Here is a 20,299-nt window from a genome sequence, read left to right on the forward strand (position 1 = left end):
GTTTTTCTAGACTATTAAATGATATATTATCAAGTTATTTGAAAGTACGATTATTAGAAAGCAATTCTTTTTTAAGCTCTTATATATAAATGCTATTCCTACTCTTATGTCTTATACTGAGAAACCACAATAAAGAAATTTCCATATTTTATCTCATTCTCTATATGCTGCTCAAAAGAGAAAAAAATATATCTATTGGTAAGACCGTGAGTATGAAAACAAAAAAGAAATTCCATGACAACTACTTCTCAAATTATTAAGTTAAATGTAAGCTGAGAAGTTGGCAGAAAAATATTTCTGTCATGGATTTTAAAATAATACATCTAGATTGACAATGGCCTCGGGGACACTTGTACATTCAAATATGACAGAGAAAAAAAACTGTCTTCAAATGCTAGCAGTAGACCTAATAAAAAGCCTATTGTGCTATATGAAATGTAACACAAGTGAAAAAGAGGATGTCAAAATGGAAAAGCAATAAAAGTTGTAAACTCCATCTTTATTTGTGTGCCTATGTTCCAACCATAGTATACATTCAAAATAAACCACAGATTATTTATTTACCCAAGTTTATTTTTTAAAAACAAAGTTAAATGCATTTTTAAAAAGAGTGATAGAGCTTACCTCCTTCTCTTTGAACTATGTGATAAAGGTGGACATTGTGTAGGATGCATTCCAGATCATGGTCTGTATGGCCTTTATCATGCATGTCATCCACTGAATCAGGATAAATGACCTGATCTCGAAGGCTTCCGAGAGACATGTATGGCCTAAAAAACACCAACTTTAGTTTACTCAGTGTTACATTCTGTTGGTCTGAAAACTCCACAGCAGACTCTACGTACTACATTAGGATTATATTTATGACCTAGTGATCAGTATTTCTCTCTCAGGCAAGGAAGGATAATATACCATTATGTTCCTGTAAAATTTTATTGAGACAAAGCCACAAGAAAAGTATTCTATTCCAAAATCTAACATGAGACAGTTGGATATTTTTAGTATAGAGATACATACTTGTTTTGCTATGTTATGTAAATATTGCTTCTTTATTTTGTCTAATATTACTTGGGTTAAATAGTATGAAATTAAGGTTTTGACCCAGCAATATGAACAACAAAACTCTTTTTAAATGCCATTCATAATAAGAGAAACACAAATTAAAACTACACTGAGTTTCATATTTATCAGATTGGCAAAAGTTCAAAACCTTGACAACTCACTTAAGCCTATGGAGAAACAGGTAATCTCACACAATGGTGAAACCCTTTGGAGGGGATTTGGCAAACCAACATATTTGGCCTTTGATCCACCTCTAGGAATTTACTCTGACGATATACTTCCAAAACTACTACCACCACCACCACCAACAAAAAATGCATAAGGTTATTCATTACAGCAGTATTTGTAATGGCAAAATATTGAAAACAACCTAAATGCCCATACAAAGGAGATGGATTGAATAAACTATAATACTTGTAGATCTTTATGAATTGACATAGAATGATTTCCATAAGATATTGTTAAGTTGAAAAGCAAAGTGCAAAAGTAGATGTATAGAAGTGTTTCTCAATTGTGGCATTGTGGATATACTGAGCCAGATAATTCTTTGTTGTTGAGGGCTATCCTGTGTATTGTAGGATGTTTAGCAGAATACCTGGTCTCTACCCACTAGATGCTAGTATAGTAGTACCCACTACGGCAGTAACAATAACAAAAATCCCCTGATATTGTCCCTGTGGGGCAGAGCCATCCCATCCCCATTTGAGAATCATTGATATATACAGGCATCCCTTGTTATCTGTGGGGGGATTGGTTCTAGGACACCAAAGGATACCAAAATCCCTTGATGCGCAAGTCCCTTATGTAAAATGGTGTAGCATTTGCAAATAATCAATGCATATCCTCCCATATACTTTACATCATCTCTAGATTACTTATAATACCTAGTACAAAATACATGTTATGTTAATAGTTGTTACGCTGTATTGTTGAGGGAATAATTACAAGAAAATAATGTTCAGTACAGATACAACCATCTTAGGCCTAATGACATAGTACACATCAGCAACAACATTTCATTTTCTAAAAAATGTTTTTGATTAACAGTTGGTTAAATCCACAGATGTAGAATCCATGGATACAGAGGGCTGACTGTAGTATACTACCTTCATGCAAAATAAAAGCAAAATAAGAAAATATACATTTATCTGCTTATATTTACAAAAGGAAACACAATAAACCAGAAACTAATGCAACGGATAAGGAATAAACCCTAAAATTGAATACAAAAAGAAACAAATGGACTAAATAGTATATCAAGTGAATAACATAATCACACAGAAAGGGAAAGAGTGACTGATCCAAGTAACTTTTTACTTTGACTACATAATTTCAGTTGAAGACCAGAAGAAACAGTACAGATATCTAGAACTTTATTTGGCAGCTTCTTGTTGGTAAGAATATAAGTGTATTAATTCTGGAACTATTTTATGTATGTTGCAGTATTGACCAAAGTGAACATTTTGATAATGTTAGGAGCTAGGATTCTCAGTGTGGGAGAAGGAAGATATGAATTTGGAATGTGGGAACGCATGAAAAAAAAAAAAAACTCTTATGAATTAGAGTATCACTATGAATTCATGATTTTTTCAACAAAAAATTTATTTCCTAGCTCTGCCTACATTTGGTGCATCTTGATATTATCCTTTTAGAAAAACACAACATCATTCAGGTAGTATAATGGTTGAATTGTGGACCCAAAAAGATATGTCCAAATCCTAACACCTGGTATCTGTGAATGTGACTTTATTTGGAAAAAAGGATCTTTGCAGATGTAATTAAGTTAAGGGTCTTGAGAAGAGATTATCCTTAATTAACCAGATGGGCCCTAAATACAATAAGTGCCCTCATAAGAATAAGAGAAACACAGGAAAGAAAGAAAGTCATATGAATACCGACACAGAGATTGAAGTTATGCTAACATAGGCCAAGGAATGCTTGGCACCACCAGAAGCTGGAAGAGGCAAGGAAAGACTCTCTCCTAGAGCTTTCAGAAGAAGAGTGGCCCTGCCAACTCCTTGATTTTGACTCCTGGCCTCTAAAACTATGAAAAAATAAAATTCTATTGTTTTAAACCATTAAGCTTTTAGTTACAGAAGATCTTAGGAACTAATATAGGTAATATTCTTGCAAAAAAAAAATATGTAACATGAATCATATCATGAGGAAACTATTACACAAAACCAAATTGAGAGAATTTCTTAAAAAATAAAAACAAGAGCAACAGTCCTGCACTCTACAAATATCATGTCATAAAAACAAAACAAAACAAAACAAAACAAAAAAACAAAGAAAGGCTGAGGAACTCTCAGATGAAAAGTAACTTGAGTGACATAGCAACTCAAAATGCAATGTATGATGCTGGATGGAGAAAAACAATTTACTATAAAGAATAATATTATGACAATTGTCAAAAATTGAATATATAAAGTTGTTGGAGGAGGTTATTGAGAGGATATAACTGCTAGATATTCTGTGAACTAGACCTGGGAAAATTGGAGGTTTCTCACCCCCTCCCATGCCCTGGGAATGACTAGACTGCCCATGGTTCCCACAGCTGGAGCCATTTTCAGAAACACAGTCTTTAAAGAGCACTGTATTGTTGAGGCCACATGGATGGTATACATGACTAAACCCAGTTAAGACCTCTATATAAACTTTTAAAATTCTAGTGGGCAGGGGCAGAGGTTTACTCATCTTCTGGATTCCCAAGACAACACTCGTATATAAGTGTCTTTGCTTATTAAAACCCACCAACCAATCTAGAGTGATCTGCCTCTTTTGTGGTCTCTCTTTGCCCTCTGTGTAGGAAGCTAATTTGCAAACCAACAAAAGTATGTTTAGATAATATTATAGCAATGTTAATTTTCATCAATTTCATAAATTTCATCAATTTGATCATTGTGTTATGGTAATCTTAGAGAATATCATTGCTCTTTGAAAATATACCCTAAAGGAGTTAAGGGTAAAGATTTACAACTACTGCAACTTAAAAGAAAAAAAATTATGTATGTGTGTGAACATGCATATGTGGAGAGAGTTGAAGCTTTTAAATACAAAATGCATTTTGTAGACCAATTGTCTACCTATTTCCCAAAATATGCAAATGATATAGTTGAAGGACAGATAGCATAAGTTTATTTTATAACAAAGTTAACTAGTATTTGAAAATTAAAATACTTATATTTTATTATACCTATATATCTATACAATAAGATTTTAAATTGGCTTTTACAAATATAAAGAATCTCTGGTCATATTTTTAGAATTGATATATATTTCACATATCATAAAATTTACCCTTTTAGAGTGTAGATTCAGTAATTTTTAGTATATTCAGTAGATCATGCAAACATCACCACTATTTTCTCCCGAAAAAGAAACTTCATACTTAATAGCAGACACTCCCTGTTCTTCCCTCCTCCCAGACCCTGGCAACCACTAATCTGCTTTCTGTCTCCATGAATTGCCTATTTTGGACATTTCATATGTACGGAATCACACAATATGTGGTCTTTTGTGATGGCTTTCTTTCTGTTAGAACGTTTTCAGGTTAATTCATGATGTAGCATGTATTTCACTCCTTTTTATGGCTGAATAACATTCCATTGCATGGATATGTCACATTTTGTTAATCCATTCATCAGTTGATGGATATTTCAGTTGTTTCCACTACTTGGCTATTATTATTAATTATTACCCTAGGAATGGAATTTCTGGGACATATGATAACTATGTTTAACTTTTTGAGGTACTACCCAGCTGTTTTCCAAAGTGGCTACACTATTTCTGGTCATATCGCCTACCATATCCCTATGTCTTCCTTTTCTGCCTTCTTCTTTATCTTTCCCTCTTTAGTCTGACTATATTTAGAAAATACAATTATGACATACAGTTATTTGTTTGTTTACAACATCTTAAGCATTCATATAATGTGAACATATCTTAAATTCATATCTGGTAATAATAATAGTAGCATAAAATAGAAATTGGACAATGAGCAGTTTTTAGTTAGTACTCTGATACTACTTAGAAGAAGAAATTCTGGAAACCTTAGGAGACGGCACTTTTGCTAACTTCCAAAGTGATGCCAGCATGTAAATCGGGAGCACAGATACCTTACCGTAGACCCCAGATATAATTCAATCTACAGAACAGCCATGACACAATACATAACTGACTACAATAATTACAATACATCTAAACATTCATTTCACAAGTGTTTCTAGGATTCTTCCATGCCTTGATTAACTGACAATATTTGATGAAAATGTATTTTATATTTACATTTCAAGGAAGACCACATTACCGTCGTGGTCGTGATAAAGGACTTTGGAAAGATGGTTCTGGGCTGGAATCATGAATTCACCATTTACTAGCAAAGTGACCCAAAATCTGAGGTAGAGGTACCTCATAAGTGAAGTAACTCACTTTATTGCATTTATTATTAGGACTAAATGAAGCAATGTAGTCAGAGCACATAGTAGGTATTCAATAAACTGTTATGAAACAAAAAAGATAATTTCTACTTAGGCTTAAGTTTCCTACCTATGTGAAAAGGCAGCATCTTAAAAAGATGCAAACTAATTTCTGTTTAGCCAACTAAGAGACTTGTGGTTTTATGTCCCATAGTAAATTTTTATTATTCTCAACATGATTAATAATAATAAAGTACCTAATTATACAGATTTTAGAGATTATATCCTGTTAAACACTCAAGAAAGTATCTCAAGTTTACCTAGAAGTACATTTTTTTATTAATTGCGGCATCACTTACTTCACTGGAACAATGTATGAGACCTCAAAGATATCGATATGTATAAGGCTGCTAAATGCTTTCTTTGTAAGAGGAATTTGGAGAGGCAAAACTGCAATTTTTTTTAAAGGCTAATTTAATATTATTTATAATTTCTTTATACTTTTTGAAATCTGTCAGTTCTCTGATGAATAAATATGGTGATTTATCTCATAAGGGCCCTTAACTGTAAGGCAAAACAAAGTAATTGAATTATGTTTGCAATGCATAATTTCTTATTGAATTTATAAGTCTACTAGTGTTCTGAATACACACTCTTGAAATAAAAAAGCCAAAACAAAACAAAAAAGAAACATGGTTTTAGTTACTAAGGTTTTTTAAAAATTCAATCATGCCATCAGATTTTTTCATAAATAGTAAGAACAAGATTTGAGTCCCCAATGTATAAGTCATTCCCAATATTCTTAAAATAACATGGTACAAAAAAAAAGGAAATACTCAACTGAAAAAAGTTATTTGGTTATTACTGAAACTATATTTTTAGGATAAGATATTTTTAGGTGCCGAAGCAGAGCTGTGCACATCTTCTGAATATAAGGGACTATGTTTGTTCCCAAGTTATAAAATAATGTTAGTAGAATAATCAAAGTATCAGCAAGCTAATCAGTCAACTTTGTTAAGAGTATCATTATATTAGAATACTGTATGAGATTCCTGATATTAGACTTATTGACCTTTAAAAATTGCAATTCCATATGGCTTAACCTAATAATTGACTCATAAAATGAGGAAAATATTTAGATGCAAAGGAAGATTTCTTCCATTATTACTTTTATAGATTAGCCCATGAAGAGTTACATATGAAAAAAGTAACATTTTCCCAAGAAATAGAAAGCAATAGGAAATCATGTTTACATTTATAGATCCCTTTAAGAGATTTTTAAAAACTGAATTGTACTAATTACTACACAAGAGGTTTCAAAATGTATAATTTACAATTCTGTCAGCCAATTGCCCAAAGATATTTGTACAAAGTTTACTTGCTTTGAGTCTAATAGAAAGCAACGGAATAGAAGTGAATTTGCTACAGCCATACTTCTGAGCCTTCTCTACGGCTAAAATAATTTTTTTTTAAAAGACATGTTAGGTGACAAAATTTATCCCCATCATAAAAAGGATTATGTGACATATCTAGTGCAAGCAACACAATAAATAGTTTGCTTCCTAATTAGTATAAGGAGCCAGACTGATTTGGCAGTAGAAACAAAATCTGTAGAGATATTCATTCATTAATTTATTCAGTTATTCATCATATGTTCACTGCACAGTTATAATATGCCATTAGGCATTCTATAGATTTAGTAAGATACCACCAGTGCATAGACATATGCAGATGCCCTTTCTAGCTTATATTCTATAAACATTTGTTCAACAGTGACTCAACATGGGTGAAGTCCATTCCAATAACAACTCCCACTCTCCAAACCCAAATTTGTCTACTTTAGGGGCAACAAGACCAGTGTATGTGTAATCTATTAGGTGTGGGGCTCCATGAGTAGGCCTGGATTAAGCCATATCGCATTCTTCCTTTATTCCAGCGGTCCTTTCAGACCAACATTCCACAATGGCCTTGCTAGCTTGCATCTTACTTAAATGAACACACTCCTGCCCTCTAGAGGATCTCCCCAGCTGTATGTTGACACCTCGAGATTCATTAAGAATTAAAAATTACAAAAACTAGAGACCCAGAGAGACACGGTGATCAAAATATTTAAACTAGCATTGCTTCATATTCTATGTAGGTCCTTTTCCAGACCACATCTTCATTTTTAATCTGAGTTCTGAAGCAAAAAGAAGAAAAGCAAGGAATTCACTGAAAATACTTTACTGACTATGAGGGTAGTCTCTCTCTCATGGAGAAAGGAGGCCAATTAGGTCTTCTAACCTCTCTCTGATCTCACGTGCTTCCTGGTTCTTTAATAGCCATTATCTGGTTTTATATGTGTGGATTAAACGATGTTGTTATGTAACAGTTTTCCTATCCCTGCAAAGGGGAAATCCTGGATTTGGAAGGCATTCATATAGAAACAACTCAAAAGGAAGTTTAGGTTTTTAAAAATTTGCAAAACTCAATTGACACATGTACATCTTAGTATGCAGTTCAGTTGTGCCAATGTTGATATTGGTGTTATTTAAGTGTTCTGTCCATCCTGCTGAATTTCCTAAAAGAGTCTGCTCTGTTGCAAACATAATCTCTTCTTTTGACAACATACAGAATAAACATACAGAGTAAAAATGATTTTTTAAATTCAATATGCATCATGAAAATTAAGAATTATTTGTTTTATAGCTCTTCAAAATGTCTGATTTAAAATTAAGGGAATATTTTTTAAATACTATTTAAAATTGGATAGAGAAATGGGTTTTAGAGAAATAGAAAAGAACAAAGAACATATTCTAATTTGAAAGGGTGATTTGAACATAGTTTAATTTAAAGGAATTTCACTTTTATAAAAGAATATAGTTTCTTTCACATTAACATATATCAATGACAGCCAAGTACCTCTGCTAAACTTTATGCTAAAATTGGCGTGGATTGCCCTCCAACCCCAGCATTATAAGGACCTCTGCTTCCAAACAATAATTTGATGTTAGTACAGATTCAGCATACCAAACAAACAACCTTAGCTGGCGATACTCGCTTGCAAGGTCAGGCAAGAGAATAGTAATTTTTCAGAGACATATCCCCTGCTACAGGCAATAACCAAGACAATGTGACTCTAGAGTCAGACACATCTAAGTTCAAATGTTAATTCCAACATTTATCAGCTGGATGACTTCAACCTCTGAATTTTCTCACCCAGAAAATAAGGATACTAACACCAACCTTATGGGTTGTCATACAGAAAAATTATGTGTAAAATAATGACTAGCATACAGTAATTGCTTGACATATTGTAAATTAATAATAATAAAAAAAGTAATAGGCCAAAGATGCTCAGCCCTTGCTGAAGATGTCCTAGGATCTATCAATTATCTGTAAAAGGTCGTAAGATTCTTAAAACAAAAATCAATATTAATTCACTTTATTTAAAAAATACGTAGACTATATTATTAAAGGCACGAGTAAAAATGCCATCAAAGAAGACATGGATTAAATGCTGGCACTTCTAAAAGCTTAGATTTCATGTCATAGTGGAAGAAAAATAGTTAAAGAATATAGAAATCTTTGAAAGTGAATGCAAACTATAAAAAAATGATAGTTTATTATTCCCTATCTATTTGGGACAGTGCTAGATAGGCTTTAATTATTATGATTATCAGAAAAAAATATATTTAAGGTCAATGTGTTTTTTTTAAATCACAGATAGATGTTTTCAATATGATTATTTTATTAATCTGAAAATAAGAGGTGGTGAATCTAGAGGTTTTGTATCCAAAGATGATGAATTCTAACCGTGGCTCTGAACCGCTATGTAACTCTTAAATATTAATGTCTCGAATCTCTTTGAACTACAATTTAATTATTTAAAATATCCTACTTAGCATGACTTATGCAGAACATAATTAATAGGTACCGTTCATACACGAAAAGATAGAAGTAAAGTTATCTATCTTTAATTTGCTGTACAACCTAATTTGTCATGCTATCATTCCTGTATGTAATCAAATTTAGAATTTTTATGATGCATTAAATTTAAAAATGTGATTCATAACTACTTTATTTATTAAGCAAGATTTACATTTAGTCTAGAAGATTAAGTAACATGGTACTTGAATATACTACCCTGTGAATAGTTAGAAAACAAATACTGAGCTGGTAAATAAAATGTTATTTATAATTTATAATTTATATTTATAATTTTAGAATGTTTTCTGACAAAAGAGAACAAAAATGAGTGCTGTTGAAGCAAGTTACTGTCATGTTTCTCAAGGAGCATTAACAGACTAAAATTTTACATGTAAGACTGTGTCATTTACTCATAAAAAGGAGATGAGCTTCCTTAGTTCTGGGAAATAGCAGACTCCCAAAGTACTAGAAACTTAAAAAAGTAATTCAAAGAACTTATGCTAAAAAGACACTTTAGCAATGCTTAAGGACCTAGGAGATGGGCGCTATTATATTTGGCGTGTATTGATGACATGATATTAATGGAGATGAGTCTAGGAAATATTTGTTTTTCTCAGCTTGGTGTAATAGAGGGAGGTGGCTGGGACAGCGCTACTTAGAAGTGTCAAAAAAACAAAAATGAAAAATTCTGCTTACTTGAATTTATGGCATTTCTCATCTTTTTTAGACATTGGAGAAATATCTAATTCATGACAACTGTTAAAATCTTAACCAACTTTCAAAACCCAGGTTAAATGACATATTGTTCTATCATATTTTTCATTTTGATCATCCATAGCATTTCTCGCCTTTCTTGAGGCACTTATTTTGGCTTTTATTGAAGTAAGTAAGCATGTTTTTGTTTAAAACCAAATTCAGCACAAGCACCATAGTGCAAATAACTGTGTCTTATTGTCCATCATCTGTAGTATCTTATACTAAGGCTTTAATAATATTGGTTAAAATTTAAAAAAGAAAAGTAGAGCATTGACAAAAATAAAAGTACAATCATTTCCCCAAGATATGAAATACAATATCCCAGCTATACCATCCCCCCTTTTTCTTTTTTTCTTCCTTTTAAAACTATTTAGTCAAATTTGATTTGATCCTTATAAAGCAATCCTTCTTTTACTTTCCTAACCTTTTACTTCATACAAAATTGTAGTGAGTTTGAATCTATCTCAGATCTGTTGGTCTGAGTTTAAGTATTTGGGCATATGGGTTTGAGCAGTAAAAAGATCATGGTTAAAATTTCTGTCCCAAGATATTTCTGCCAAGAAGAGTAGTGAGAGCAGAAGCTGTGGGAAGAAAATTACATGGTGGGTTGGTGCCAGACTGGAGACTGTTGCCGAAGAGAGATATGTGATATATACAAATGCTCCTCTAGAGGATTAAAAAAAAAAAGTGGTATAAAGGAATCCAAGATATTGCTACTTTTTGTGAAGAAACATCTGTTATCCTGTCTTTCTTCCCACCTCCCCTTCCATTCTCCCTCCATTCTTTCCTTCCCTCTTTCCTTCTTCACTTTCTCCTTCCCTACCTGTCCTTCACTGTCTGATCCCTCAACCCCTAACAAATGTTTCACTTTCTCATTTTGGTGAGTGTTAGCACATAATATTTTGTTAGCAGGTGAATTAAACAACTAAATAAAAGATTGGGCTTTTGAGGCTTTAATGGCTAAAGACAGAGTCTTACTAGGGAATAACTAAGTGACTAATGGGCCATAAATTAGTGAATCAGTGAAAGTGAGAGGAGGAGACCATAAATCTACCCTAAGGTAGATGGGAAAACAGATGAACTGCACCAAAACTGGACAAAAGAAATTTAAGATCTGCATCCAAGTGAAGGCTTTTCCTATGGGGCAGGATGGCTAATATAGTAGGGGACAATGAGTTTTAATCATCAGTTTAAAGAACACAGTAACATTGCTTTAGGAAATTCAGTCTCAAACAGCCTGTAATTGCCAAAATATTTTTTAAAGTACGATGTGAGCAAAACTAAGTATTTTACCATCTATCATACCATAGATTTAGAGTGGCTAAATCTACATTTTAGATGAAATATTTCTTTTCCAAAACTTATTAAATGTTCCATTACTTATCATATCCAATTATTAATGAAGATGGGATGAGAGAAGGCTGTTTTGAAACTAATTTATCAACCACAACTTTGTATTTGAGTTCTTGAACTAAGGCCCAAATTTCTTTTATCTGGTTCTCATTGTTAACATTGCTAAAGTATTCGAAGACATTAACTGGGAGAATTTTGAGGTAATTTCACAATTTCTTAGGAAGTCAGGTTTCCTAACTTGCAAACTGAGCCATAGCAGCCTTCTCTAGAGATTTGGTTTAAAAGACAAGTGGCCTAACATATTTTACTAGAACATTTTTTCCTTTGGTAATTTACTTTTTTTCTTCTGTATACTAGTTGACATTATTAGAAATTCACTTTAACAAAACCCACTCCATTTTCCCCATGAAAATAACAATGTACACTTGATCACTGCATGAAGAGATCTACCCTTAACCAAGAAGTCTTTCAATCACAAAAAGTAAAAATAGGGGGATTATTATAAAGGTCTGTTTGTGACTTATGAAGTTTATTGTGTAGGTGCATAAGACTTAATTTTATATTCAACTTACAGGTTTTTTGTTTGTTTGTTTGTTTGTTTGTTTTTTGCCAAGCTGGTACTTAACCAATATTCTATTGCTATAAATTAACACAATAAAATATTAGGTATTATTCATTAATAATAATATCCTAAGAAGAAATGTTTAAGATTACCTTCTGACAATTTTGAAATAGGTTGTAGCAGCTTTCTTTTAAATCATAAAATCATATAAGGTAATTTTCAAATTTACCTGAGAAAATCAGTAAGCAGCTTTTAGAATACAAAAAACATATACAACATTTAGACACTTAGTTTACATATACATTTAAATGAATTCTATGCTTTTTTGGTAAGATGTTGGTCCTATAAGATTTTAAACATAAATGAACATGTTTATGATTCTAAAGCTGTATAATCAAGATAAAATGACTTTTAACAGTAGTTATTAAGAAATATTTTTAGCCTTAAAAGATACTTTTCATTCTTATTTTGCCCCTTAACTAAGTTGTAGTTGAACTTTTGCTTAGGCAACAGTAAATTTCATAACTAAGAAAAAGTTCCCAGTGATTTATGTTTGTTGCAAATAACATAGTTAGGTTTTTCTGAGGGCAAAAATTAGAATTTATACTTTTTTCCCACCACTTTTAAAAAATTTTAGTAAAATACACATAACAAAATTTACATCTTAACCATTTTTAAGTTACAGTTCAGTGGTATTTTTTCTTTATTTTTCCAGCTTTACTGAGACAAAATTGACATGTAATATTGTGTAAGTATAAGGCATACAACATGTTGATTTGATACACTTATGTATAGTAAAAAAATTATCACCTAGTTTTACCTGACACCACTATCATGTCACATAATTATCTTTTCTTTTTTTTGTGATGAGAACATTGAAGATCTACTCTGTTAATAACTTCAAACTATATAACACATTATTGTTAACTATAATCACAGTACTGTGCATTATATTCCCAGAACTTATTCATCTTCTAACTGGAAGTTGACTCTTGACCAACATCTCCTCCTTTTCCTCACTCTTTAGTCATGGTAACCACCTTTCTACTCTCTGTTTCTGCAAGTTTAAGTCTTATGAAATTCACATATAAATGACATCACACAGTATTTGTTCTTTCTCTGTCTGACTTATTTCACTTAGCATAATGCCCTCAAGATTCAATCATGTTATAAATGACAGGATTTCCTTCTTTCTTATGGCTGAAGAACACGCACACACACACACACACACACACACACACACACATCTTCTATTTCCATTCATCTGTTAATGGGCATTGAGGTTTTTTCTCCATATCTTGGCTACTGTGAAAAATACTAGAATAAACATGAGAGTACAGACATCTCTTGAAGATCTTGTTTTCATTTCCTTTGGATAAATACCCAGAAGTTGGATTGCTGGGTCATATAGTAATTCTATTTTCAATTTTTTGGGAGACCTCCATACTGTCCTCCACAATGGCTACACCAATTTACATTCCCACCAACAGTGCACAAGGATTCCCTTATCGCCACATTCTTGCTTTATGAATTAGTGATTTTCTGTAGTGGTAGGTTCTGATTCACTTCTCTTTATCTATTGTGAGTCTACTATAGGTTTTTGATTTGTGGTTCCAATGAGGCTTACATAAAACATCATTTAACAATTTATTTTATGCTAAATGCAACTTCACTTTGATTGCATACAAATACCTCTACTCTTTTACTCTCCCCTTTTATGTTATTAGCATAAAATTATATATCTTTTATATTATGCATTCATTAACAAATAATAGCTATAGTTTTTTTTTTACTACTCTTGTCCTTTAACCTTTATACTAATAGTTAAGTGGTTAACACACTGCCATATTACAGTATTAGAGTATTCAGAATTTGACTATATGTTTATCTTTACCAGTGTGTTGTATATTTTCATATGTTTTCATGTTACTAATTAGCAATCTTTCATTTTAATTTGAAGAATTTCTTTTAGCATTTCTTATAAGGCAGGTCCAGTGGTGATGAATTCCCTCAGCTTTTGTCTGGGAAAGTCTTTATTTCTCCCTCATTTTTGAAGGATGACTTTCCTGGATTATGCACTTTCTTATGCCTTGGAAATGGCTTATATTGCTCAGGTCACAGCTATATTCAAGAACTGTACCTCTCATATTTTATATGAAAATTAAAATAGCTAAAAATATAAAATTTACATATAATTTTATTTGCATTAAAAGAGTAGAATTCTACTATATAACAGAATATTTTCCTCATGATTCTATGCCTTATAATCTAAATAAAAAATTTAAATAAGTCAACTTTATTCATTAATGTCCAAAACTTAAACTTTGGGAGTATACTTTGCTTTCAGATCCAGAAGGTTTCCCAAAGGACTTTAAAGCATAAACAGAAAGAGATGATAGTCCTGGTGTCACAAAATGTCATCTATTTTGTGTTAAACATAAGTATATATAATACTGCTTATATCCAGTAGTCTTACTGCCAATGCACTTCTTCAACCCCCTGCCCTTCAGGTAGCTTCCTACTACTACTATGGGTCTTTAAAGAAAAAAAAATTCATGAAACCTGTCTGCCTAACTACAACGTAGGGTCTAAAACTTAGACCAGTGAGTAGGGTGGTATAATCACTTTCTGACAAAGGAAAAGAGGCAAGAGAGACATATGATAGCACCACACTTGATGTGTCATTTATATTTGCTCTGTATTATACTTCCAGTCTAGGTGCTCTGTTAGATTCCACAGAATAGTCCTCTAAACACTACAGGAGTATTCTGTGATATCTACTTAACCTGAGATGAGGATAGATGGAAAAATTACTGAGACAGATGAGCATGAGGTGTGTCTTTTCAAATTTCATTTTCTCTCATCCACAATAAATATTCTAAATTCTCAAATATAATTTTTTGTTTAGACATTTCTAAATTGTTATGAAGGAAGAGAACTAAAGACTTCAGAAGAAATAATGTTCCTTTTAAATATTTTTATGCTTACTTTACACTCATTCTTAGAGTAAAATATTTTTAATTAAGGTATTTTCAAATAATTAATCATATAGCATAATTGTAATAAAGACTATTTTAGAGAAGCTCTTAAAACATAAGTGAACAATTTTAGAACATATGAATGTATGCAGCTCGATGGAGAGATTAGTATACTATACAAGAACTATTTTTGTCTGTGAAAAGAGATAATCCCACATCTAAAGCAATCATATTATTCTTTGTAGACTAACTATTCTTTGAGACTAACACTTGTAGTCTTTAAGTGTTCTTTATAACTACACAGATGTGAAAATGAATAGAAGTAGTATTGTCCTAGAAACTATTATAATCAAAGCAGGAATAAAACTTTTTAGAATAATTACATTTTTATTTCCTTATTGCTTCTCTCAATGAAAACATGCTTAAAGATTACAAACTGAAGAACATAAGGAATCAAGACAATTAAAAAGCAAAAGGAAATTTTTCTTTGTGACATGAAAAATTTTACTTACCTTTGTGGAATATAGAACATATGTTGGGGAGGTGGTTTATAGAGGACTCCTTCATACACAGGCCAAAGCCCACTTAAAATTCTGAAGAGAGAACTTTTCCCACAGCCATTGGGACCAGTTATCAGAAGATGCATTCCTTCTTGTACCTAAAGTAAGAGATAAAATCACAAACTGTAATATTTTAAAATAATTTCATTTGACAGCATTTAAAAGTGATTTATTAAAACAGAAAACCTTTCAAACACATAATAACCTAGGATGGGCAAGGAATCAAAGAAAAGTATATCAAGATTTGATATACTTTGAATCTGGCTTTTGACTATGCTCTGAAGCTAAAGTATCATAAATTAATCCAATCACAAAGAAAATGAATCATCTTGAAATGAGTACTTGGCTTTCCAAAATTTTAACTGAGGACTTGTCATCAGATACTACACACATATGTAGAAATAAAACCACATGGAAAAAAAGAAACTTAAAATTTTAAATAAAATATACTGTTTTATTTTATTTATATTAATATTTGATTAAATTCATATTGAATTCAAATACAGCTTTGTTGTATTTGTCACTTGCAGTTATTAGCTATAAAGCACAGTTATTCTAAGAGCCAGCTGGATTAATTTTGTACTTCTGCAATCTGAAATGTTACAGAAATCACAAAAGTCCATAATCAGAGAGAGAAAATTATTTTGATTCTGCTTTATTCACAGATAGAGAAAATACGTTTAGCAAACCAAGAGAGAGGAAAACAAAAGGATTGTAATTTAGTCTTATATGTAGAGATGTATTGAATTAATCATAAATACATATTTTATATATGTATACATATGTATATATATAAAACAGTAAAAGTTATTTATCCATTATCAATTGGATACTTCTCTTTAAAATCTTTCATCTTATTTATCATCTAAATTTAAACAGTTAAATATCTTTTTTTCCCATTCCACCAGATAAAATTGGGAAATTGTCTTAGTGCGGTATTTTAAAGAGCATTGTGAACACTCAGGAAAAGGAACACCATTAAAAAATTTGATATACTTCTAAGAATTGATTTAAAAATGAATATAGTATGACAGTATGAAAGACGTCTACAATATGCCCATAGACTGGATATAAATATCAACACCGTATAATACATCATATTGAAAACTCAAAGATGAAAGAGCATTATATTACTCTCATTATGTCAGTGTAAGGGACCAACCAGTTCCATGCCTATCCCTGACTCATTTGCTGTATATAACATAAGATGAAATCTTTTTGTTGAAAGAAGGTGGTAGGGAGGGAAGGAGGAAAGGAAAGAAAAATAAAAGGATGGAGGTTAGATGAAGGAATTAAGAATGTATATAATAAGTATACATAAAGCAAAAATGGTTCAGATTCATATTCTGCCTAAATAATTAGACATTTCCTCTGTAAACACTGACCATCTACCATGTGCCTGACAGTCTTCTAGGTATAGGGGATACACTGTTGCCCAAACAAGTCCTTGTTCTCATGGAGCTTAATTCCAACAGAAAAGATGGCAATAAACACATGAACAAAAAATTAAGCAGTTATAAATGCTATTCTGATAACAAAGAGGAAGACTTGGTCGGCAAAGGTGGTGGCATTGTGAGATTGGAGGGGGGCTTCTTTTGACTGGGTGGTCAGGAAAGTCCTCTCTGAGGAAATAACATTTTGGCTGAGCCTAGCAGACAAGAAGCAACTAGTCAGATCTGGAAAAAGAACATTTTAGGCAGTGAAGACAGCTATCATAAGAATATAAGACAGACAAAGCGTGAATCTATAAAATCTGGTCATATATGTTTTTTTCTCTTTAATGTAGCCAAATTAAAATGCTATTTTGATAGAATAAAGTTCAAAGAAAATCCTAGGAAGGACCCAGAAAGAATTATTTTTGTATTTGCTGTGCTCTTTCATGAGAGAGAAGATTAAGGAAGCATTAAGTACTTCTCAAATGACCTTTTTAAAACATATATGCCATAGTGAAAGACACATCCACAAAATATTTTAATCGGGTCATTCGCTGTTAGGAGTTCTCAGAAATTTAACACATTTTGAGTCATAATAGAAGTCTTTTCTATATTCATATTTTTTTTAGCATAAATTTTCTGATGTTCAGTAAGCAATGAGTATGAGGCAAAATAATTCCAATATTTATTGAATTTTCTTCTTCAAATGGTTTTTTAATTCCAAAAGACCAACAAAAGGATGAGAACCTTTTTCTCTAAAAATCAGTATGTCAATTCATGCAGCAGAAACAGAACTTTCTATTATATTTTGAGAAACTGAGACTTTAAATAAAACGTCTTGTCTGATTCAGAAATAAACATTACCATAAAAGTATATTGTAATAAAATGTATCTTTGTAGATCTTCAAAATATATGACAGTTTCATTAGATTAAGTATTTTAAAATTTATTTTATATAAAAATAAACTGAGCTCTGAATTTTTTTGACAGAAAGAGTATAATATGTCCACAATAATGTAGTTGGTAGGTGGCAGGATTCAAGACTCTTACTCTATTTAATAAGTGGAATAATAATTAATATTATGAATTTTGATAAACAAATCTATACAAAAGTCAAATTATAAATTGCTAAACTATTAATAACTAAACATTCTATGTATGCCTCTTAAATGTTTTATTTCAAATCTAAGATTATGGTGCATCATTAGCACTTAATCAGTACTCATGTTCGGATCCAAATAATTAAATCACTCTATAGGCCTATAAGTGGAAAAATGAAGCCTGATCAAACTGTAGTTGAAACACAATTTCTCTTATATTTATTAATACAGAATTTTCCCCCTTTTAGTACTTCTCATTCTTTTCCAGCACCCTTACTCATTTGCAAATACATCCTTAATAATTAAACCTAGACTAAGGTCTATATTAAAATCATTAGCACATGTATTGTTCTGTTGGAAATTTATTATCAAGTTCAATCAAGTCTTTGAACTAAGCTCAGATCTCTACATTAATGCAGTCATTAATGCTTATCAGCAAATTATTTTGTACTTGAATTTCAAAATGTATGTTTGAATTTTACAATGCTTTAAATCAAGGCCTCAAGTTTATTGACTATTCTGATATCTTAATTTTTGTAATCAAGGCATAAATATTAAATAACAAACAACTCTTAGTCTCAATAGATTAAAAACTAAATTCCAATGCACAACTCTTCTGATTATTTTTTCCTAACAGAAGATGTGATTATTTAAAATATAAATTAAATTTTGAGAATGTGCATTAATAGAAGTAAACCTACTAATGACTGCTATCCTTATATTTTAGTAAATATAATATAGGTTTATAGTTTTTGAGTAATTCCTATAAGAAAAAAATTAAAGTTTATTTCCAGATGTTAATTTTAAGGAAATTTCCTCTTGTTCTCAAAAATAACCTTGTATAGGCTTCCAGTGCACTATAATTTTTATTTTTAACCTGGCAATAAAGCAGTAGAAATCAAATTTCTTATTTTCTCTGCTTTCTGAGGAATTAACTGCTTCTGTAATTGAGCCACTATGCATACCTTTCTTGATTTCCCCTCCTTTCCATATGCTTCTCCAAGTATTTAACAAAAGGTACATGAATTCTTAGTTGTTTTGCATTAGTGTGATGGCAACAATCAGAAGATTCTTGAATATCATCTTACTTTGAAGTTTAGCCTGGAAGCCACCACTTCTCCTGTTGGTGTGATTATGGGAACATTTTCACAGATAATTCCATGATCCACATCAATAACTTTTCCTGCAAGTTAAGGAACAGTTTAAGTTACAAAAGCTATCACGTTATTGCTAATTAAATAAAGTATAATGCAGCATAACAGATACATTTATTATAAAGATAGCACAGTAACGAATCATAGAAACAAACATAAATATAGCTATTTAAAGCAAGGTTTAATGTAAATTTGGACATTTTGACACATCTATTTGGAAAATCTTTCTCAGAAACATTATTTCGCAATAATCTGATGTCAAAATCATAATGAGAGCAAAGTTAAACTCTATCTGATATAACCTAGCTGTACTCTTTAAAACTACTTATTTCTCCAAATTAACCTTTTCTACCAAAAAAAAAACCCAAAAAACCCACAGTGGTACGAAAAAGGGAATTAAGACAGAAAAATACAATTTTTAAAAATGTGTTAATCAAACTTAAGTTTAAAAACACAGAATGATGAAGAACAGTATGACATTAGTTCTAGTTCTGTTATTTGAATTTTAAAAGCAAACAATTCATTCTGCCATATGTGCAGTTTCCAAAAATAATTCTAGAAATTTTATTCTAAATATAAGTAGCATCATTTTATTATGGTAATGTTAGTCACCACTCTTCAGATTGAAACACTAACTTTAAGAATAACTGTTTAAATTTAAACTAAATGTTGGTTTCTTGTAACTGTTAAAGCTATCTTCTAAAAAGTTTTGACTGTTGATAAAGCAAACACTTAAATAAAGAAAAATATAAAAACATTTGAGTTTAAAACCTTTGATTTCCAATGTGTTAATGAGGGGTAATTCTATATTAGCTCCATTCTTGTTACAGTTTTCAGACTCTTGCATGACAGGAGTTCTTTTATAAATGTCTCTTTTCACTTCATTGAAGACCCAAAACATATTGTACACTCGAGCAGTATAGCCTGCTAATTCTGTGATCTAAAACCAACACAGAGAAATAAAATAGAGTTAATATACCCAAGATAAACTTTTAAATAAATATGTGATCATCT

General features: G+C 31.4%; 1 protein-coding gene across 1 annotated transcript in view; it reads right to left on the minus strand.

Annotated features, from left to right (window-relative positions):
- Positions 1-20,299, minus strand: part of ABCD2 (ATP binding cassette subfamily D member 2) — a 47,888-nt gene that overhangs the window by 14,226 nt on the left and 13,363 nt on the right. The window contains exons 4-7 of the mRNA XM_011363163.1: positions 20,057-20,225; positions 19,220-19,314; positions 15,551-15,696; positions 625-770 (exon numbers count right to left, since the gene is read on the minus strand). Of these exons, the coding sequence (XP_011361465.1) occupies positions 625-770; positions 15,551-15,696; positions 19,220-19,314; positions 20,057-20,225 (556 nt within the window). The remainder of the gene's footprint in view (positions 1-624; positions 771-15,550; positions 15,697-19,219; positions 19,315-20,056; positions 20,226-20,299) is intronic.

This window comes from Pteropus vampyrus, unplaced genomic scaffold (assembly GCF_000151845.1).
Source record: "Pteropus vampyrus isolate Shadow unplaced genomic scaffold, Pvam_2.0 Scaffold82, whole genome shotgun sequence".
In the NCBI taxonomy this organism is placed as follows: domain Eukaryota; kingdom Metazoa; phylum Chordata; class Mammalia; order Chiroptera; family Pteropodidae; genus Pteropus; species Pteropus vampyrus.